This window comes from Microtus pennsylvanicus, chromosome 4, assembly GCF_037038515.1.
Source record: "Microtus pennsylvanicus isolate mMicPen1 chromosome 4, mMicPen1.hap1, whole genome shotgun sequence".
Classification (NCBI taxonomy): domain Eukaryota; kingdom Metazoa; phylum Chordata; class Mammalia; order Rodentia; family Cricetidae; genus Microtus; species Microtus pennsylvanicus.
The window spans coordinates 129706333-129729757 of NC_134582.1; the positions used below are offsets into that span (position 1 = coordinate 129706333).

Genomic DNA, 23425 nt, shown 5'->3' on the forward strand with positions numbered 1-23425 from the left:
GTTTCTCTCAGTGCGGGGGCCATTCTGTTGTAAGGGAGCATAGTTGAAGGCCGAGCCTCAGCTCTCCCCAACACTCCTGAGATCCACCACTGAGGCTGTGAATGAAATCATAGTTTTACATGACTGTCAGGGATCCAGGGGACTCCTCGGTGGTAAGTGGGTTAAGAATCCTTATAAATTATGTGTCATTTATACATTTATGAACTACAGTAATTTTTATATTCTTTAACTGAATGTTGAAAACTTACAAGATTAGAAGTTTGATATTCTGGCATTACCAGAGCCTTAACACTAGTGTTACTGGAGTCTCAGGGTAAAACCCTGGGTTTCAGCGGCCCATACACTTTAGGCTGTACTATCAATCTGACAATGCCAATTAAAGTGACAGTGAAAGGCAGAGGAGGGAAGATTCCATTCACGTGGACTGAAAGGGTCCAGTGACCCCCATGTCCACCTCCAGGGTACCGATAAGAGTAAGGAGTTTAAACAAAGGGAGAATAGGGGTGCAGGGGAGAGACGTGATAATGAGGAGTTCTGGCCTGAGGGGTCTACTTGACCATGGTCTCCATTCTGGTTCTTCCAGACAGCTCCACAGAGTTGCAATCACTGCAATCGGCTGAGAAGTGTGAGCTGGCTTCGGATGATGGCATCTGCTTCACAGTGATGCTCACTGTCAAGTCCTGCTTGCTTGGCCAGCTTTCTTTTCTGTGGGCCTTTGCTGGCTTTGATCCCACAGTTACTGCTGCTTTCAAGCAATGACTCTTGATGCCTTTAACCTAGAAGGTTAGCTGCAGATTGTAAATGAATGCTCTGAATGGTTAATACAGTTAAATGCTTTGGACAGGTAGGATTAGGACCCAAAGTAAAAGAGGTAGACAGAAAGAGGAGGCAGAGATGCCAGGTATTCTGTTGTTGTGTTTTTCTTTTCTTTTTTTGTTTTTTGTTTTTTGTTTTTGTTTTTAGAGACTGGGTTTTCGTATGTAGCTTTAGCTGTACTGGAACTCATTCTATAGACCAGGCTCAAACTCACAGAGATCCACCTGCCTCTGCCTCCCGAATGCTGGGATTAAAAGTGTGTGCCACCACCACCTGGCTGTTGTCTTCTTTTTGTTTAATTTAACTTTTAGTTATCTTGTGGTTCAAGAAGCTAATCTTTTTTTTTAAAGCAACAGTAGTTTCAAAGTACCAGATCTAGTAAATCTAGTAATAAGTCTCCCCTGCTTCTTTTTAAAAGAATCTCTAAGTCTTTCTTAATATGTAAAAGGCAAAACTTTATAAACTCCCAGAAAACTAAGATACCCATTTTCAAGCCAAATATCTTTGCTCTCACTTCCCAGTAGGTTCTGTCTTCTCACATGGGCATGTTTAGCTGCTGGGCATTACAAAAGATGTGTTTCTGTCTTTATGAACGTTATTTAAAAGTCCTGTAACAACGGTCTATAAACAAAGGCCACTAACGCCAGGCTGCCATATACTGTGTTGCCATTAACCTGTTTTCCCTTCCTTTCTCTTCCTCTTCATACATTTCCTCCTCTACTTCTTCCTTTCCCTACTTCTTCCTCCTGCTTTCCTCCTCTTCTCCATCCTCCTTAAAGCAGATTTTGGAATGATCATCATAGTCAACGTATTTAAAAGAAATCTGGTCACTCTGTACACATAAAATTTACAGGAGATTTTTATGTCTAAGGGAAAGTTGAATTTAACAAGGACACAGCAGATTGCTGAGAGCAGCAGCTTCTTATCAACTCAAAGCATGGAGACAAGAGTCCACACCAAGATAACCAGGTAGGCTACCTCTGGGAATTCCTGGCTGTCCTAACTCCATCTTTGGTGCTTCAGGCCCCCAGCTTTGTTAGATTACCTTATTAGATTTAGAGAGGTTTACCCCACATCCTCTCCAGCATAAGCTGTCATCAGTGCTTTTGATTTTGACCATTCTTTTACAGGTGTACGATGGGCTCTCAGAGTTTTTTGATTTGCATTTCTCTGATGCCTAAGGATGTTGAGCATTTCCTTCAGTGTCTTTCAACCATTTTAGATTCCTCTTTTGAGAGTTCTCTGTTTAGGTCTGTACTCCATTTTTTTTATTGGATTATTTGTTCTTTTGATGACCAGTTTCTTGAGTTCTTTGTATATTTTGGAGATCAGCCCTCTATCTGATGTGGGGCTGGTGAAGATCTTTTTCCATTCTGCAGGCTGTTGTTTTGTCTTGTTGACTGTGTCCTCTGCTTTACAGAAGCTTCTCAGTTTCAGGATGTCCCGTTTATTTTTGTTTTTCTCAGTGTCTGTGCTACTGGGGTAAAATTTAAAAAGTGGGTCCCTGTGCCAATGCATTCAAGTGTACTTCCCACTTTCTTTTCTGTGAGGTTCAGTGTGATTGGTTTTATGTTGAGGTCTTTGATCCATTTGGACTTGAGTTTTGTGCATGGCGATAGATATGGATCTATTTTCATTCTTCTACATGTTGATATCCAGTTATGCCAACACCATTTGTTGAATATGCTTTTTCCCCCTTGTATATTTTTTGCATCTGTCAAAAATCAGGCTTTTGTAGGTGTGTGGACTGATATCTGGGTCTTTGATTCAGTTCTATTGGTCCTCCTATCTGTTTTTATGCCAATACCAGACTGTTTTCAGTACTGTAGCTTTGTAGTAGAGTTTGAGGTCAGGGATTGTGATGCCTCAGAAGTTCTTTTATTGTACAGGATTGTTTTGGCTATCCTGGTTTTTTTGCTTTTCCATATGAAGTTGAGCATTTTTCTTTTGAGGTCTGTGAAGAATTTTTTCTGGGATTTTGATGGGCATTGCATTGAATCTGTAGATTGTTTTTAGTAAGAATGCCATTTTTACTATGTTAATTCTACCTACCCAAGTCCATTTAAGTCATAACACCTGTTAGTTTCCTTATTTCTGTTAAGTTTCTTTCTGACCGACCTGTCTAGTTGTGAGAGTGGGGTGTTGAAGTCTCCCACTATTAGTGTGTGGGGGTTTAATGTGTTATTTAAGCTTTAGTAGTGTTTATTTTATATATAAGGGTGCCTTTGTATTTGGGGCACAAACATTCAGTATTGAGATTTCCTCTTGATGGGTTTTTCCTGTAACTAATATGAAATGTCCTTCTTTGTCTCTTTTGATTGATTTTAGTTTGAAGCCTATTGTGTTAGATATTAGGATAGCTACACCAGCTTGTTTCTTAGGTCCATTTGATTGGAATTTTTTCCCAACCCTTTACTCTGAGGTAATGTCTGTCTTTGAGGTTGAGGTGTGTTTCTTGTGTGTAGCAGAAGGATGGATTCTGTTTTCATATCCAATTTGTTAGCTTGTGTCTTTCTATAGGTGGGTTGAATCCATTTATTTTAAAGGATATTAATGACCTGTGATTGTTAGTTCATGTTATTTTAGTTTTCATTGTGGTGATGTTATTGTGTGTGTTTTTCCTTTCTTTGTGGTTTGCTGCGGTGAGATCATCTATCGTCTTTGTTTTTGTGGATGTAGCCAACTTTCTTGGGTTGGATTTTTCCTTCTAGTATTTTGTGTAGGGCTGGGTGTGTGTCTAGGTATTGGTTAAATATGGTTCTGCCATGGAATATCTCATTTTGTCCGTCTATGGTGACTGAAAGTTTTGCTGTCTAGTAGTCTGGCCTGGCGTCTGTGGTCTCTTAATGTCTGCATAACACTTGACCAGGATCTTCTGACTTTAATTGTTTCCATTGAGAAGTCAGGTATAATCCTGATAGGTCTGCATTTATATGTTATTTGATCTTTATACTTTGCAGCTCTTAATATTCTTTCTTCATTCTGTATGTTCTGTGTTTTGATTATTATGTGGCAAAGGGACTATTATTTTTGGTCCGATCTATTTGATATTCTGTAAGCTTCTTGTATCTTCATATGCACATCTTTCTTTAGGTTGGGAAAGTTTTTGTCTGTGATTTTGTTGAATATATTTTCTGTACCTTTCAGTTGGACTTCTCCTTCTTCTATTCCTTTTATTCTTAGGTTTGGTCTTTTCATGATGTCCCAATCTTCCTGGGTATTTTATGTTAAGTTTTTGTTAGATTTAATATTTTCTTTTCTTTTCTTTTGTTTGGGGGGGGGGGGAATTTTTCGAGACAGGGTTTCTCCGTAGCTTTTTGGTTCCTGTCCTGGAACTAGCTTTTGTAGACCAGGCCGGCCTCGAACTCACAGAGATTCACCTGTCTCTGCCTCCCGAGTGCTTGGATTAAAGGCGTGCGCCACCACCGCCTGGCTAATATTTTCATGAGATTCTCTCTTCCATCTCTTTTATTCTGGTGTTCATGCTTGCATTTGTGGTTCTTGATCATTTTCCCATATTTTTTCACTTCCAGAATTCAGTCTGTTTGTGTTTTCTTTATTGTCCATATTTTAGTTTTTAAGTCTTGAATCATTTCTTTCATATGTTTGATTGCTTTTTCTTGGTTTTCTTTCAATTTCTGATGGAGGAAGGTCATTGGCTAATAAAGGAACTGCCTTGGCCCATTTCATTGGTTAGAAGATAGGTGGGAGGAGTAAACAGAACAGAATGCTGGGAGGAAGAGGAAGTGAACTCAGAGACTCCACAGCTCTCCTCTCCAAAGCAGACTCCTCAGACAGAGACGCCATGCAGCTTTCTCCCGGGCAGACGCCAGCTCTCTCCCGGGCAGACGCGATGGAGCAAGCCGCCAGGTCAGACATGCTGAATCTTTCCCGGTAAGACCGGTGCTACAGTTTATTAGAAATGGGAGGAAGAGGAAGTGAGCTCAGACTCCACAGCTCTCCTCTCGGGAGCAGACGCCTCAGAGAGAGGCCATGCTCCCAGCTCCCAGGCAGACGCAAGCGATGAAGCTCCGACCCAGGATGGACATAGGCTAGAATCTTCCCGGTAAGCGCACCTAGGGGTGCTACACAGATGATTAGAAATGGGCTAAATTAATATGTGAGAATTAGCCTAAAAGAGGCTAGATAGAAATGGGCCAAGCAGTGATTAAAAGAATACAGTGTCCGTGTAATTATTTCGGGGCATAAGCTAGCCGAGCAGGCGGCCGGGGTGTTGGGAACGCAGCCCCGCCGCTCTTATTACTACAAATTTCTTGTTTGTCTTTTCCTTCATTTATTTGAAAAAAGTTTCATTTCCTCTTTAAGGGCTTCAAACATTCTCCTAAAGTTATTGTTTAAGTCATTTTCTTCTACTTCATCTATTTTGGGGTGTTCAAGTCCTGCTGTTGTAGTGCTGCTCTTTGTGGTGTTTAGTGTGTTCTTACCTTGTCTACCCATCTTTCCTCTCATCGGTGTGGTTGGGGCTATGACTCTGGTTCCAGTTACCCTGGAGGTCATTCAGGGTTCAAGAGGTTGCTCAGCATTCCCGGGTGTCATTCTGCAATCCCAAAGGTTGTTCGGACCTGCTCCCACAGAAATTGCTTGCTTGGGCCTGCTCCTGCTGAGGTGGCTGACTCAGGCCTGGTCCAGCATAGGTGGCCGGTTGGGGCCTACTCTGGAGGAGGTCCCCTGCTTGGACCTGCTCTGGTAGAGGTCGTTGGCCTGGGCCTGTTCCAGCAGACGTCCTGGCTCCGGCCTGGGTTCCCACGCTTGGATATCATAAAGCCGACAGGAAACCAATAACTAAAAAGGAGTTCCTAGCTCTAAGGTGTAGCCAGACTGACTGTCCCAAGCGATGCTGAGGTGACTGGTAGTGAGCTAGCTCACAGCACACTGTGGGCTCCTCCTCCTGCTCCTTTTTTTTCTTTATCCCAAAGAAACTTTCACCCATGACCATGTATTAAGTGTCTCACTTTCCTCATGGTCTCAGTTATTTTATTATAAAGTCAAAAGTCCCCTGCGAGAACAGAGCATCTAGAAAGATCTCAGTTTGTCATTTTTTAAAAAACTGTTTATCAAGACCAAATGTGAAAACATAAATGTGAAAGAGGAAAGATTTGATTGGAGGGATGGCTCAGCAGTTGAGGGCACTTGTTACTCTTGCAGAGAAGCCCGGTTTTGTTCTCAGCACCCAGATGATGCTGATAACCTGTAACTTCAGGTCTAGTAGTTCTGATGCCCTCTTCTGGCTGCTTTGGGGATTGCATGCACATGGCACACATATGTTCAGGAAAAACATTTATTCGTACAGAAATCACATTTTTTTTTTTTTGGTTTTTCGAGATAGGGTTTCTCTGTGTCACTTTGTTGCCTGCCCTGGAACTAGCTCTTGTAGACCAGGCTGGCCTTGAACTCACAGAGATCCTCTTGCCTCTGCCTCCCTAGTCCTGGGATTAAAGGTGTGTGTCACCACTGCTGGAGAAAATCACATTTTTTTTCAGTCCATAGTTCTTGAGCCCTGCTATGTTGGTCCTGTAGAAAGATGGACATGCAAGGGAATGCATGGCAGAGTGAGGGAGGAAAGGGGAGAGGAAAAAGGCTGAGAAAGAAAGTAGGCCAGAATGCCAAGACCCCTTCAATGGAATACCTAGAGTCACCTCCCTTCCTTCTACCAGTTTCCACTTCTTACAGGTTCCTCCAGCTCCCAATAACACCATCATTTGGGGACCAAGCCTTTAGAACATGAATTTTGAGGGACATTTACAATCCAAATTGTAATACTGATACCTTTTAAAAAAAAAGACATAACAGACTTAAAATAATTATTGTAAGGCATATGGTTTCTCACCTGGGAGGCTTACATATCTTTGTAAGAAATTTAAGGTTCAGTTTGGAAGCTTGTCAAGAGAGGTTTAAATTGTGGAGAATAAAAATATATCACATATAGGATGGCTGTTTAAAACAGAACTTCTTCTATGATCAGTTCTTGTAATGCTTGATCTTGCTGTAAAATTTCTAGTGACATTACGCACAGGTTCAAAAGCATTGTCTAGCAAACACTTAAAAAGTAGTAAAATTTCACGTCGTGGAAAATTTGTAGGTGATTTAGAAGTGTCTCTTGGTGGTGACAGACGCCCTGAGACTAAAGCCTATGAGCTGCTTGAATAAAACCATTTCCTCAACTGTGAAAGAAGGCGTGTCTGAATTGAGAGTTACATTTCTATAATTGAACATACAAAACAAATGGACACTTCATCATTCTAGCTATGTCCCGTTGAATTCAAATCATAACACATAGACCAGTTAAACCTTTGGGACCTTGCTTTTTGGAAAAAGAAAGGCAGTTACTTCATGTTTGAACACATGCACTATGTAGGTAAATGAGAATTATCATGAAAACACACCTAATTCAATCTCAAACTATCTGATATAATTCTGTGAGGCTAAATGTAATTGAATTTTTGTTCTAGGAATGAAAACATCTTGAACTGCTTGTATCAAAAGCCTAATGCAGTTTTCAAGCTGATTTGCTTTCCCTGGGCTGGAGGTGGCTCCGTTTATTTTGCCAAGTGGGGCCAATCGTTTAATGACTCCCTGGAAGGTATGTTGTGTTTAATGACTCCCTGGAAGGTATGTTGAGTTTAATGACTCCCTGGAAGGTATGTTGTGTTTCATTCTGTTCTAAGCAATTTAAGAAGCCCAGTAACAGCTGGGGAAAGGAACTTGCGTGCATGGGTTTTTCCGGATTTGTGGACTTCTAACCCTTATTAAACTGGAAATATTCTCAGTCATTATTCAAAGCTAGAGTTTTTGCCTGTCTTCTCCCTGTTATTTTGACATCATGGGATACTGCACCATGGGTCACTGAAGCTCTTCAGGGTCTTTGGTTCCCTTTCCACGTGTCTCCGTCTGCACTAGCTCATCTGATTCTTAGGGTTCTTGTCAGGGGATCGAATCTTGCAGCATCATGAAACACGTCTTCTCAGTGACTTCCAGTTACATTTTCTTTCCTGGGATTTCTCTCTAAAACTCTAATAAAGTCGCTTTCTTTTTTAAAATTCGCCTATATTTAATTGCACAGAGGGATCCACTGCAGTGCTTCCTGGCACAGAACACGGCTCTTTGGTCATATCCCACCCCTTCTCATTCTCTCTTAGTCCTCCATGCCCTGTTCCCTTCTAGTTCCCACTGGCTTCTCTCTGTGGCTTCTCCTCCTACAGCCCACATATTAGAGGAAGCAGGATACATGTTTGACTTAACACACTAAAATGAAGTGCTTCTGCATTTCAAAGGAAACCAGAGTGAATCTGTTCTGTGTGGGCACGTGCGTGTATGGGTGGAGACCAGAAGTCAGAGGCTTCAATTCTCTCTTTCCACCATATGAGCCCATGGAGTCAAACTTAGGTCATCGGACTTGGCAGCAAGTGCTCTTACCTGTTAAGCTGCCTCACATGAATGTTATCATTTATAGGAGAATGGATAGAGTCAGAGGCTCTTGTGTCTTTTGAAGTGTGGAAACACTTCATCTTAACATCATCCCTCTTGCCAAACTTCCTGTTAGATGCTGAGGTATTAGAATTGCCTTAAGAAAGTTATATTTAGAAGCTGGCTGTGGTGGTGCAGTTCTTTATTCCCAGCACTTGGGAGGCAGACACAGTAGGATCTGTATGCACTTAGGACAGACAGAGCTACATAAAAGAGAGGCCATGCCTCAAAATAAAATAAAGTGGAAAGAAAAAAAAGGTATAGTTAAAAAAAAAGGAAGTTACATTGCCTGAGCCTAGGTCTTAAAATGTTTCTGTAGTTTCTCAGGAGAGGTCTCCTGTTTGTGTGCTCATGTTCTGAAAAGTACTGATTGTTATGGTTTAAGTAAAATGGCGCTGTTCCGTGAGGGCCACAGGGGCAGAAATGCTGTGAGTCCCTAAGGGTGGCAGTTAGCAGCGGGCCACGAGACCATGGTGGGCCACGTAGGCAGCCGGTCCAGGCAGGGAGCCATGTGGCTGGTGAGAGACCCGGATGGATAAGGCACACCATGCAGAGTGAGGATATTTATTTAGTGGGTTATGGAAGGGAAGGGGAAAGGAAAGAAGGGGAGAAGGGTGAAGAAGAGAGAGAGAGAGAGAGAGAGAGAGAGAGAGAGAGAGAGAGAGAGAGAGAGAAGTGGGAGGGCAGTAGTGGGGAAAAGGGAGAGAAATGGAAAGGGAATCGAGCTCAGACTGGAAGCAGAAGGAAGATCCCCCTGTTTCCGAGGTGGACAGAGTGGGCAAGGCTTGTCTTTTAAAGGGACAAGACAGACCATTACACTGATTGTGATAGTTTACTTTTTAAATTTTCTGAATGGGATAACCCCTCACTCTCCAATCTCTAATATTCCTTCAGCTACTGATTTTGTTTGTCAATGATGCTTTCTACTGAGGGTTTTCTGTTTATTTGTTTTATTTATGTATTTGTTTATTTTTTCCTTTTCATTTCCAAAAAAATCAGAAACATACAGAGTTCCAATGTTGTTGCCAATTTTTCTTGTACAATGTCCTGAATTTCTGTTCCAGTTCAGTGTTCCTTTAAACTGTTTTCCTTGTTCATTTGTTCATGTACATCTTCCTTGGGGGTCATTTTTTTCTGTAGTAGACTTTCAAGTAGTTGTCTGGCATGCTGTCTCAGTCCAGACTTCTTTGGCTGTGAAGAGACAGCATGACTGTGACAACTTTTATAAAGGAAAACATTTTCCTGGGGCTGGGGCTGGCTTACAGTTCAGAGGTTTAGTCCATTTTCAGGGTGAGAAGCGTGTGGCACACAAGCAGACATGGTGCTAGACAAGGAGCTGAGAGTTCTACATCTTGATTCTCAGGCAGCAGGAAATAAACTGTGTACCAGGCATAGCTTGAACATATATAAGACCCCAAAGCCTGCTTCCACAGTGACACACTTCTTCCAACAAAGTCACACCTCCCAATAATAACACTCCTTATGGACCAAACATTCAAGCACCTGAGTCTATGCGGACTATACCTCTTCAAACCAGCACACATTCTAACTATTTTAATATGTTTTGACTTGATTGCTGAGGGGTTATAAACTTTTTTAAGAGTCAGATTTTATTGCCTTTCATCTTTATTCCATGTCTACATTGTACTTGGGCATCTTTGGATATGTGTGTTACTTTCAGTTTTAGCTCTCAGTCTCCACTGCCATTCAGAGGGGAGAATGGAGATCTTAATAACGACAATTGAGAAGCAAACCAGATGTCTAAATGTGATAGAAAAATAACTGAAGGCAGCAGCTACCTCCTTAATACGCAACTAGGGAAAAGGGGCTGAGGATAATTCTCAGATGAACTGGGATTTTAAAAATTAGTAAAGGTAAAGGCATTAATAATTACATTAAAAGAGAAATGCAGACAGAGAAAAGAAACTGAAAGAATCAAGGTGGGAATACTTGTGAACTAAAGGTATAAGAAATAACAATGAGGGGACTGGAGAGATGGGCTCAGGCGTTAAGAACACTGGCTGCTCTTCCAGAGGTCCTGAATTCAATTCCCAGCAACCACATGGTGGTTCACAACCATCTGTAATAGGATCTTATTCTCTCTTCTGGCATGCAGGTATATCTTTAGAGCACTCATACATAGGATATATATAAATATTAAAATCTTTTAAAATAAGATTTTAAAAAGTTTAAAAAAGAAATTTCTGAATTTAAAGAAATAACAGCAAATGAAAAACACAAGAAAACCAATACAGAGCAAGAAAAACCAATATTATTCTTCTGCTGAAAAGGAAGAAGATGTGGATGCTATGTGCCCCCCTACCCTGCCAACATCTCTTTGAAGTGTACTTGGTATAGAAGACACACAAAGGACTGTCGTGGGTTATACCCCATCCTGCTGAGGTGTGCACTATCATGGCAGTTAGGCCGGTTTCCTGTCAGAGTTCTCCATATTTATGCCAACAGAGCTGCCAGGGGAGGACATGGGCGGCCTCAGGCTGTTGCCATTAGCCAGTATGGAGGACCAGTTACTTGGGGTCTGCCTGATAACATCAGCACTCTGCATATGGGCATGGCAGTGGGAAATGCCCAGGTAGGGTGTTCCTACCAGTAGACTCCCGGGCTCTGAGAGGTAGAGGCAATCAAGCTGAACCAATTTCTTCTGATAAAGCAGGGTACAGGCGTCTACATCCTGGCCATGCTATTCCCAGTTCCAACCCTTGCTCCATTTTTGCACAACTAGACTTGATCCTCTCCCAGAGGTAGGGTCAGAGTTCCCACCCCCAAGCACTTTCCACTCTTCTCTCAGCTTGGCCCACGCTTCCCAGAGGAGATAGTGTCTAGGAGCCAGCGTGTGAGTCACAACCAGCCTTCTGATTCTGGGGGTGGACACTCACTTAGCTAGTGGAGAAGAGTGGATATAAATACCCAGGGCCTCTTGCTGAAGGATTTGCTGGGAAGACGCTTATGAAGCCCTTCATTGTAGTGCCTGTGAGCATGCCGGAAGCACAGTGAACCTTTGCAGCTCCTGTAGCATAGGTCACAGACACCCTCCCACTCAGAAACTATGCTGTACAGCGAGTGGTCCAGGCTGTGTACCCATGCAAGCCTTCCTCTTCTTGCTAATACCACAGTGGGGAGGTGTCTCTTCCTTCCCTTCTGTGTTGTCCAATGTTAGAGCCCTCTGCGGATTACACACATCCGAAGTTTTTCGGGTTCACATAGTTTGTCTGTTGTGCTCCTGTGCTGTTCCGTGTTACCTGTTCCTCCCTGGAGCTATGCACTTTCAATGCTCTTTCAGGCACATAAAGATTCGGGTATTTTTTGAGTGCCTAAAATCTGCCATCTTCCCTCTCTGTAAACTCCTTTCTAAAAGAGATAGATATATAGATGATAGACAGATAGATAGATAGATGATAGATGATATAGATAGATAGATGATAGATAGATAGATAGATAGATAGATAGATAGATAGATAGATAGATAGATGATAGATGGTCTTGTTATATTACTCTGGATAGCAACTAATTCATGACCCTCCTTCCCATCCCCCTGGGTGCTGAGAATTACAGGTGTGAGTCCATGCCTACCTTACCTTTCTTCTTCTTTTGTTGTTGTCTTTGAGACAGGGTTGCACTTGGTAGCCTTGGCTGGCCTATAACTCACTTTGCAGATCAAGGTGGCTTCAAAGCCATTGACATCTACCTGCCTTCACCACGTTGGGCTATTATCTCTATCCTTGGAATACCTTGACATATTTAGTGTAGTCAAAGAATTTAAAAGGAAGGTGAGCAAGTTGTACGTTCTTGCTGCAATCTTGACTTTCTAAATTAGAACTATTTATGATGCTGTGTTGCAGTTCTGTACTCTTGCTCTGTGAGAATGTCAATACTTGTAATTTTTTGTTTTCCTAGAAGTAGGTCTCAGGAGCTGGACAAATTGCCGAGTTAGAGTGCTAGTCTTACAAGCACAAGGACCTGAGTTTTGTCCCCAAAACATACATAAAAATACCAGGCATGGTGGTACACACTGGTAATCCCAGGACTGAGTCAAAGGAAACAGGAGGACCCTGTTTCTATAGCAAGTCTAGGTGAGACCCAGTCTCAGAGGAGGTAGATCACACCACTGGGGATGACACCAGAGATGCTCTCTCTCTCTCTCTCTCTCTCTCTCTCTCTCTCTCTCTCTCTCTCTCTCTCTCTCTCTCACGCACACACACACACACACACACACACACACACGCGCGATTCAGATTCTGCATTGTACAGTCACTGATGCAGCTCTAATACAGGAGGGAACTGGAAAAACTCAGTTCCTTCATTACAGCATTCTCTCCTTTCTGGGCAAGCCTTCATTTCTTCAGCTGTTCCCTGATGCCTGCAAAGTGATCTGTGTATGTGGCTTCATAATTCATTCCTTTGCTTCTTCTGTTTTTTAATAAGTGTTAATATACTACAAAGTAGTTCTTTTTTTTCAAGAAGGAAGTTTCTGCCATATCCTGCCATATCCCACAGTCATTCAGTCCCAAAGAGACACACAAAGACTTATATTAATTATAAACTGTTTGGTCTATTATCTCAGGCTTAGTATTAACTAGCTCTTATAATGTAAATTAACTCATAATTCTTGTCTATGTTTAGCCATGCGGCTTGGTAGCTTTTCTCAGTGAGGCATTCTCATCTTGCTCCCTCTGCATCCATGTTGCAACGGTGTCTCTGCCTTTCCTCTTCCCAGAATTCTCCTACTCTCCTGCCTGGCTACTGGCCAAACAGCACTTTATTAAACTAATATGAGTGACAAATCTTAGCAGTGCACAAGTGCATTATCCACAGAATTTTTCTTTTTAAATAATTTATATTTTAAGTTTTCATGCAAGTCTATTTTGTATGCCTTGTATATTCCCTTTCATATTCTACCCCCATTAACACTTTTGTATCAGTAATTTTACTGCTGGTTTCATGCATAGATACATATATGGATTATGTATCTACATAAAACAAAGCAGCACAAATGGGAGAAAACGTACAATATTTGTCTTTCTGAGACTAGCTGAATCCATTTAATATGGTTATTCCCAGTTGTATTCATTTCCCCACAAACAATATGACTTCATCCTTTATGGAAAATGTTCCCACTCTATGTATAGAAAACATTTTATTGTCCATTAATTTGTTGGTGAGCACTTAGGCTGGTTCTACAATTTTTCTGTTGTGAATAGTGCTGAAAAATCCATTGATGTGTGATTCCGGTCAGCTCAGAAGGCAGCATGGAGTATTTTTTTTTATTTCAAATGTAATTGTTAAAAGAATATTGTATTTTTAGATGTCTGTGTTTGCTTGCATGTTCATATGCACACCATGCATATCCAGTTTTCATGGGGGTAAGAAGGGAGTACCAGATCCCCAAATGTCCCCGAGTCACACTGTGGTTACTGGAAACAAACCTGGGTCCTCTGCAAGAGCAGCGGTGCCACCATGCTTGCTGCTTCAGATACTTCTGAGAAAACACAAGATTCACTTCAAGATCCCCAGTGCGTCCTCTCCAACGCATCTAACTCTCTTCTAAAGTGATGCGCCTGCTTACTCCGACCTCCTCTTGGTTCAGTTTCACAAGTCATAGGATGAATGACACATGAACTATTTGCGTTGGAAATTGTAGTTCAGCCCAAATCATAAAACTGGTTATAATAAGCTAGAAAGTCTTGGGAAATTACATATTGACTCTCAGTCTTAGTTTTCTAAGCTGCAGAAGGAGACTTTGGCCTGGGCTTCTTTCTCATGATTCTGTTTCTACTTTGTAGAAATTTCTGTGATTCTTCCCCCCTTAAGTATGATGAGTGTCCACAGATAGTCTGTGACTGCTAATATAATATATACATTCTCTATATCAAGTAAAAATTTTACTATATAGCTATAAGATTTACATTTTCAAGATTATCATTTTCTCCATTTGACATGTGAAATCTCTCTTCATTCTCTCTCTCTCTCTCTGACATCCTGTATTTCTACATTACAAAAGTGAATGTGGTAAGTAGACATTGGTAACTGGGGCTGTTTACTCATTAAGAATCTTAGTGGCTTGTGACTTTTCCTAAAAAGATGTAAACAAATGTCTATTTGTTCCAAATAGGGCACTAATGTCAGACCAAATAAAAAATTCCACCTGAGCCTACCTTAGTGAGCGAGCAAGTTTTGGAGGTTACTTACAGGAGTGTGAGTGAGATGTTACTTTACAGGACATGAATAACACATTACCAAAACACTCATCCCAACATAAATGATAAAAGCTGCCTCTCGAGCTCCCTGTGTGGCTCACAAGTAACCCTTCTGATTTAAAAGTCTCTTCTCTCCAGCAATAGTAATTATTTACATAACCTGTTGGAAGAGTCTTCTGGGTCCTGTAAGTTTAATGAACATTATGAGACTTGTGAATTGTTGACATCTTTAACCACGAAAGTCTTGTTGACTTTAGAGGCAATTGCTATGTATTATGCAAGCTTTAGAAACACCAAGAGTCCATTTCAACATTGTTTGATGTTTCTGTCTCCAAATGGTACCTTGTCAGATATTAAAATACAACCCATGATTTCTTCTTGTTTCTATTTATATCTTTATATAAACCTACTGTTCTATTTTGCTTCCTGTTGCTGTGATAAACACAATAACCAAAATTTGGGGAGGAAAGGGTTTATTTTTGCTTACAGGGCTCTAGAGTCTATCATCAAAAGAAGTCAAGGCAGGTACTTTAGACAGAAATTCATGGAGCAAAGCTGCTTACTGGCTTGCTCCCAGACCCATGTTTAACTACCATTCTTAAACAGGCCAGGCTCACCTGCCTAGGAATGAGACTGTTCAGAGTAGGCTGAGCCATTCCACATTAATTAGCTTCAAGAAAATGTCCCATAGACACACTCACAGGCCAGTATGTTAAAAGTAATTCCTCAGTTGAGGTCCCCTCTTTCCAGACGTGTCAAGGTGATGACCAAAATTAGCTACCACAGCCTCCATATATATTTTGGTTTATCTTTGCCAACCCTTTCTGAAGCCAAGCATATCCAGCAGTTTACTAAGTGAACTGTATTCCCAGCCCCTAGAGCTAACATTTTACCTTAGTCGTCCTGAGTCAGTTTTCTCAATCATTAGAAACGTGATTTCAGGTAAGAGGCAATCATTGAAGAGGATTCCCTTGGTTTAAAAATTTTTTTTAACAATTGTTTTGGGGGAGTATAGCCACTGCTGAGCTTGTGTGGAGGTCAAAGGGCAACTTTTAGGAGTCAGTTCTCTCTTATCATGTGGGTTCTGCGGCCAGACTCAAGTCATCAGGCAGAAGTCGCTTTTATGCTCTTGAGCCATCTTGAGGACCCTACATTCTTTTACTGTGGGTTCCCTGTCTATTCAAGGATGTTTTACATGATTTCTTATGAGTTTTTCTCCCATAACTTCTTCTCCCTTTTTGGCAATCTTCTGTTTTTGTCATGATTTTCTTTTATTTGTATGGTTGTCTGTACCATGTCAGTGAGGTGCCCATGGAGGCCTGATGTTGGATTTCCCAGGACTGGAGTTAGAGACGGTTTTGAGCCACTGTGTGGGTGCTGGGAATCAAGCCCAGGTTCTCTAGAAGAGCAGCCAGACTCTTAACTGCCATCTCTCCAGCTCCCTGTGCAATCTTCTTTGTTTTCTGTTCTTTCCCTAGTTCTTTCATTCCGGTTCTCTGTATCCACAGATACTTTGCCCTGTCTGATCACAAGGAAAGGATTTATTTCTTGATTTTGAAAAAATAACTTTTGTCTTTTTATTCAGCTTTTTTTCCTGATGATCTTTGTGCAAATATTTGTCTTTTTCTAGTCAGGATTTTAAATTTCCAAATTACAAAGATTATTTTTACATTCCTTATTGGAGTTAATTCACTTGGGAGCATTGTTTTTTCTTCTCCATGAGTTCCTTAATAAATATTTTCACTGACCAGAGATGTCTGTTCTACCCTGTCTGTATTTGGTGTTAGGTTTGCCCTATGTTTTCCTCCTAACCTAGAGCTGGGTATGGGGTGATGCCTTGCTAACCCAGTATCTTAGTTCACGAGTGCCCTCTTGTGTTGACACCATGAACATTGGGACCTTGTTTGTATAGGTTCTTGGTTCTATATCTTATGCTTTGATATCTTCATGTTTCTATAGAATTTTAGCTCCATACCTTTCTTTCTTCAGCCATTTTCCCTTTATAAGTTATCTTCTTGTAAACGTCTTTTCAGCTTTTCTCTGTTCCCTCAAGAAATTTAAGTCCTTCTTGTTAGTGGTGGTACACGCCTTTAATCCCAGCACTTGGGAGGCAGAGGCACATGGATCTCTGTGAGTTTAAAGCCAGTCTGATCTATAGAGATAGTTCTAGGATAGCCAGGACTACAAAACCTGTCTTGAAATACAACACACACACACACACACACACACACACACACACACACTCTCACACACACAGATTCGTAATTTTTTCCTTGTGGCTCCAGCTGTACTTAGCTCAGCTCAAATTCTTCATTTACTGAAAGAAGAAAATGCTGTGATTCATACGTGAATGAATTTTAATGACATTTTTGTAGGTACTCTCATTTATTTGAAATGGACGCTGTTTAGTTTGCTTTCTGTGTCTCTGATAAAGACCATGACCAAAAGCAGCTTGGGGGTAAAAAGGCTCACACTTCCGGAATAGAGTCTATTGTTGAGAAAAGTTAGGGCAGGAACTCAAACAGGAATGCAGGTGGGAAACCACCTGGTAAAACTGTCACACATCCATCAGAAGCACGTTTTGTAGTGACCTCCAGATCCAATCAAGTGACAACCAAGCTTGACCTCAGAGCCACCATGCCGGGCTTGACCATTATCTGCTTCTTTGAAATTGGTAACATCATGTGAATATAAGGCCTTTTACAAGGCCATGGCATCTCATCCATCTGTGTTAACCTGTTTACAGCGTCTCAGAGTCTTCTTTGTCTGTGTGTAAGCGATTTTCTCTTCCAGTGCATTCTGTAAGGCTGGCTGGAAGAGAAACTCGATCCCAGGAACTGTTCGCAAGTGACATCTACCAGATAGTTGATGAAATTGTGCCTGCTCTGCTTCCCGTTGTCCAGGATAAAGCGTTTGCATTTTTTGGCCACAGGTATTTAACTTCTGTTGTACTCAGAAAGGTCTCTCTCTCTCTCTCTCTCTCTCTCTCTCTCTCTCTCTCTCTCTCTCTCTCTCTCTCTCTCTCTCTGTGTGCGCACACTCATATGTGGTGTGTGCGCACACTCATATGTGGTGTGTATGTACACTCATATGTGGTGTGTGCGCACACTCATATGTGGTGTGTATGTACACTCATATGTGGTGTGTGCGCACACTCATATGTGGTGTGTATGTACACTCATATGTGGTGTGTGCGCACACTCATATGTGGTGTGTATGTACACTCATATGTGGTGTGTGCGCACACTCATATGTGGTGTGTATGTACACTCATATGTGGTGTGTGCGCACACTCATATGTGGTGTGTATGTACACTCATATGTGGTGTGTGCGCACACTCATATGTGGTGTGTATGTACACTCATATGTGGTGTGTATGTACACTCATATGTGGTGTGTATGCACACTCATATGTGGTGTGTGTGTACACTCATATGTGGTGTGTGCGCACACTCATATGTGGTGTGTATGTGCCTGGAATACATGGAAAAGCCAGACAATGACTTTGAATGTTGTTGGTCCTTCGTCACCGACTACCTTTTATTTAAGATGGGGTCTCCCAATGGCTTTAAACTCTGCCACATACGCCAAGCTAGCAGGCCCACCCTCTTTCAAGGATCCCCTTCACTTTGTCTCTCATTTCTGCACTGTTGAGATTTCAGGCCTGAGCAGCTGAACTGAGCTTTTGACATTGGTTCTGGGTTCAGAAACTGGACCCCCATATCCATGAGGTCAGTGCTTTAATGACTGAGCTGTCTCTCAGCCCGGAAACGCTTACTGTGTTGACACAGTGGTAATAGACATTTTACAAAACAGTAAATCAGCCAGGTAGCTTTTGCCCATCCTTTAGTCACTGCAGTGTTTGTGACACCTGGTCACCATGAATTTTGTCCAACGCTATTCATCATGTTTGTCTCTTCCCTGGTTTAGTTTGGGATCCTACATTGCTTTCATGACCGCACTGAGCCTCAAGAAGAAATACAAAATGGAGCCTCTGCATTTCTTTGTGTCCAGTGCATATGCCCCACACGTACGTGTTCTGGTTTTCTTTGGATGGGGGAAATGAAGGAGCGGGAAATGAAGGAGAGGGAAATGGGGTATTAACAATTGGGTAATTGTTCTCCTTTGATCCAGCCTGGGGGTGATGACAGGATCTACCACGTGCTACTGAAAACCCCTGTGATCTTTCAATGTATTTCTTTCCAACCTCAGAAATGAACTTCAGTTTCTTCCTGTATACAGTCTCTTTATTTCTGTCCCCGGAGCTAGTGCTGTCCGTCCCTGCTTTCTGTCCCCCTGGAACTAGTGCTGTCCGTCCCTGCTTTCTGTCCCCCTGGAACTAGTGCTGTCCATCCCTGCTTTCTGTCCACCTAGAGCTAGTGCTGTCCGTCCCTGCTTTCTGTCCCCCTGGAGCTAGTGCTGTCCGTCCCTGCTTTCTGTCCTCAGCATATTACCTCAGTTGGGAACTTACCAACATCATGAGAGAAACCAGTCATTGCTGGGAAAGAATCTTAACATGATGCCCAAATTGGGGTCGCCTGTGACTTTTTAAGCCAGTCTTGTGACTCCTGGTTCCTTCTTGCCAGCACTGACCTTCTTGACTTCCTCGGCAGAAACTGGCACAGGCCCAGCATTCTAACTTGGGAGTGCCATTTTGGTGGTCTTCTGATGCTAAAGTTCTTAGGACACTTTCTTATTCCTCCTGGATTTAAGGAGGCAGGCTTGGGTTGGGGGGCCAGTGTGTTTCATGAAAGATCAACCTTGTGTTTGTTGATGTTTCAAGTCAAAATCCCGACATCCAATTCCTGAACTGAATACACTGTCAGAAGAACAAGTCAAGCACTACCTTCTGAATTTTGGAGGCACCCCCAAGCATCTCATTGATAACCAGGATGTTCTGAGTCAGTGCATTCCCATTCTGAAAGCAGATTTTGCCATTGTGAAAAACTTCGTGTAAGTAACTCTGTGTCTGTGTGTGTGTGTGTGTGTGCGTGCGCGCATGCACACATGCACGTGTGCATGAGTTTATATTTATAGAAAAATACAGGCCAGGTGGGGGTGGTGCATTCCTTTAATCTCAACATTAAGCACTCAGGGGGCAGGTGGATCTCTGAGTTCGAGGCAGGCCTGGTCCACAGAGTGAGTTCCAGGACAAACAGGGCTACATAGTGAAACTCTGTCTTGAAACCTCACCCCAAAAGAAGAGAAAGAATAATATAAATTGGCAGCTCACAGAGGCTGTGCATACGAGAATCTAATACTCTAAAGGCTGCAGTGCATTTGTGTGCTCTGAGGCCTCTTGGGATATTTTTCTGGCTTGGAATGGATTTGGGGCACAGGAATTGTATCTTTAAAAGGTGATTGGCAGATTTTTTTCTTTAAAAATATTCATGATTATTTATGATTGCATGTTTTGTCACATAATAAATATGCATTGTACAAATTATTGCCATCACATTCTAGGTATCATCAAGAGTGGATAGGCTACTTACTAAGCGTGGAAGGCGAGAGCCGGGAGCAGAGGCTGGCTGGGTTCACTATTCAGTGAATGAATTCCAGAACTCCACACCCCTCTCCATCCCCTTCTCTGGGAGGGTATCTGTCTCCATGCTTGACTTTTCTGATCAGACTGATTGTTAACACATCAAATCCTTCCCCAGACCCCTGAGTCTGTTGTCGGAGAGGCTTCCGAATTTTAAGTTCCCAAGGGAAATCACTTTGAGGTCAGCTTTTAGTCTCCTGCATTCTCATGCCTGGCTAAGCCTGACTCCCCTGGGCTAAGACATTTAAAAACATATTTATTTCTTTTACAAAGCCCAGAACTAGCACTGAGGCAGTGTGTGTGCTGGGGAGGGGAGGGGAGGAGGCATGCTACGTGCCAGTGGGAGTTGACAGTTACAAAAGTGGAGCAGTCATCTTGAAAACCGACACAGCCCCATCATTTAATCTGTCTCCATTCGTCACCCGTCCTCAGTCTGTCACCAAGTTCGTGGTGCCCCTCCCCCTGCCAGACGCTCCAAGTCCTTCTCCCTTTCTCTGTGTCTGATTGATTGTCTCCCCAGGATAAGCTGTTTTGTGTTTCTAAAATAGCCCAGAGTCGAGATTTAAGAAGTACCCACTGAATGAATGAATGAATGAGAGAGAGAGAACACATTTTAAAGAGCTAGTATTCAGTTACAATCTAAAAAATCAGTTTAGTGCCCATTAACATTCTAGTGATAGTCTTCATAGGAATAGAGAAATAATTCTTAAAAATCATATGGAAGCACAAAAGACCAAATTTCTAAAGCAGTCCTAAACAAAAACAAACAAATAAGCAAACAAAAAACAATGCGACACCGGGTCTCGCCACACCTGATTTCCAATCACACTATAGAGCCATAGGAAGCAAGGCAACTAGAAAACACATGCAGGTCTGTGGAAGAGTCGGTGGCAACGGCAGCTACAGTCGGGAACTCTATGTTGTCGTCTTGAGGTTTGCTAAGGGTAGTGTTTTAAGACGTTCTTGTCACAGAAAGATCAGTTTGTGTTCAGCTGTCTTCACCATCCCTCTGCCTTTGTCATTCAAGCAGTAACGTGGAAAGAAGCGTCCATTGGGATGGCAAGGGGCTGCCAAGAGCAGGGACAAGGAGACACCTCTGCGGCCTCTCCTTTCCCTTATCACCTAAAATCCTTTTCAAACTTTATTAACTAAAAACTAAGCTTTAGGAATTGAAACAGAATAGTACTGGCATAAGAAAAGACATACCAACTAATGCAGAGAATTAGAAGGGGCACAAATAAATTACATATTTATGCTAAATAGCAAAATATAAATAGAATATACTATGGGGAAAGGATGTTCTAATACATTTAAACTATTATTTATTCATTAATTTATTTACTCTCAGTGTGGGAGGAAAGTGTATGCTCATGCATAAGTATACATGAGGAAGTCAGATAACTTTGGAAACTTTTGAAACTTGGTTCTTTCCTTCCACCGTGTGGGTCCCAGAAATTGAACTCAGGTAATGAAGCTTGGTTGCAAGCATCTTTGCTCACTGAGTCATCTTTAGCCCAGTACAGTCTCTTTAATTAATAAACAATTTTGGGATCCTGGATATCCAATGTAAAAGTAGAAAATTGGATTTTTACTATACACACACATCATACAATAGTATATGTGTATGTTTATATATGTACAAAAATCATGTGAAATATATGTGTATGTATATATATATATATATATATATATATATATATATATATATATATATATATATGTAATTCAGAATTACACGAACATAAAGTCACCCAGGGATGGCCCTCTCCACGTGAGAAGTGCCCTCAACATTCATACTCTTCTTAGGGACTCACACTGGGCTGTCTCCTCACAGTTAGCTTCCTCCACACTCCAAAGGCGCTTTCCAATCTGCCCTTGAATCTTCTCTCATCTCCCTTCCTTCTTCCTGTTTCCAAATCTGCCCTGCCCTCCCCTCTCCTTAGCTCTCAGCTTCTTAAAATATATCACACGAGGCCCACAGGCATCTCTCGGCCCTCCCCATCTCCATCACCAAGGTGCAGACCATTAGCCCACTTTAAGCTGGGAGAGATCAAAGCCTGTGACCCCTCCCCCAGCTCTGTCTCCTTCCCCATGAACTTCACATTTGTTCTAATGGAGAGAGGAAGTCGCTGTGATTGTCTTCCTTGTTGGGACCAGCAGAAGAAGGGGAAGAAGCAAGGCTGTATACCCTGTTTCCTTTCAGTGAAGTCGGGAAGAGGAGAAGACTGGGATGTTAAAATGAAATTACAAACAGCCTTTTCTCATTTACAGCTTTGACATGCCCTCAGAGGCTCTTCTTTCTCAGGACATAACATGCTTTTTCGGATCTGAAGATACAGTAAAGGACATAAAAGGTGAAATTGCTTTTATATTTCGGGGTATTTTCTTGAAAGATGTGTTGGAGGGTTCTCGGCATATGTCAGCTAACATTCACTGAAACACATAGAAAATCAGCCTAAGATTTCCTGTGTGTAAACAAAGAGATGCTGGTCTCCAGTAAAATTTAAGATACGGGTCACACCACTGAATACCGGTAGGTCTTAAAGAAACAAAAAAACACGGGATACACAGAACCTGAGACCCTGGATGTAACTCTATCACTGAGTGTCAGCTTTTAGTGAAATAGTACCTGGAAGTAAGTCTGCTGTCATTGGCTGATGCCATTGGTTACTAAATACAATGCTGTATATTCCTTAGGTTGGGAAGACATAACCAGCGGGAAGGTTGACAGCCACGTGCTGCCAGGTGACCACTTTTATCTGTTGGAACCTGACAACGAGAACTTCATCAAGAACTATATAACCAAGTGTTTGGAAGTGTCGTTACTTGCTTGCTTTTAGATGGGCCTTCAATATGCAAACCAATCACAAGCTGTCCCTCTAGCTCCTGAGATGGAGCACTTTAGTGTCCAGAGATTGGTAGGTGCACATTGATGGATTTCTGTTGAGGGAGCTGCGGGCTGCGTTCCTGCCGCCCAGCTCCCAGCCACCGGCTAGCTTATGGCCCAAAATAACAACACACAAACTGTATTCATATAAACACTGCTTGGCCCATTTCTATTAATGTGTGTAGCACCACGAGGTGCGCTTACCAGGAAGATTCTAGCCTACGTCCATCCTGGGTCGGAACTTTATCGTGTCTGCCTCAAAGAGCAGAGCTATGGCGTCTGTCTGAGGCATCTTACCTCACTTCCTCTTCCTCCCAGCATTCTGTCTGTTTACTCCACCCACCTAAAGGCTGGCCTATTAAATGGGCCAAGGTAGTTTCTTTATTAGCCAGTGACCTTCCTCCACCAGATTTCTTCATGGAGCATCTCTCTATCTGGGGAAATGGCTAATGCTAAGGGTCAGGGAGGTGAGGAGCTGC

At 42.1% G+C, this 23425-nt stretch overlaps 1 protein-coding gene across 1 annotated transcript; it reads left to right on the forward strand.

Annotated features, from left to right (window-relative positions):
• Positions 1 to 1753: 1753 nt before the first annotated feature.
• On the forward strand, positions 1754 to 22899 carry Olah (oleoyl-ACP hydrolase). Its single transcript, XM_075970482.1, has 7 exons — positions 1754 to 1785; positions 7287 to 7417; positions 17310 to 17448; positions 18448 to 18547; positions 19301 to 19470; positions 22331 to 22413; positions 22757 to 22899. The coding sequence occupies exons 1-7, from the start codon at positions 1754 to 1756 to the stop codon at positions 22897 to 22899; spliced, it is 798 nt and encodes a 265-aa protein (XP_075826597.1).
• Positions 22900 to 23425: the final 526 nt, after the last annotated feature.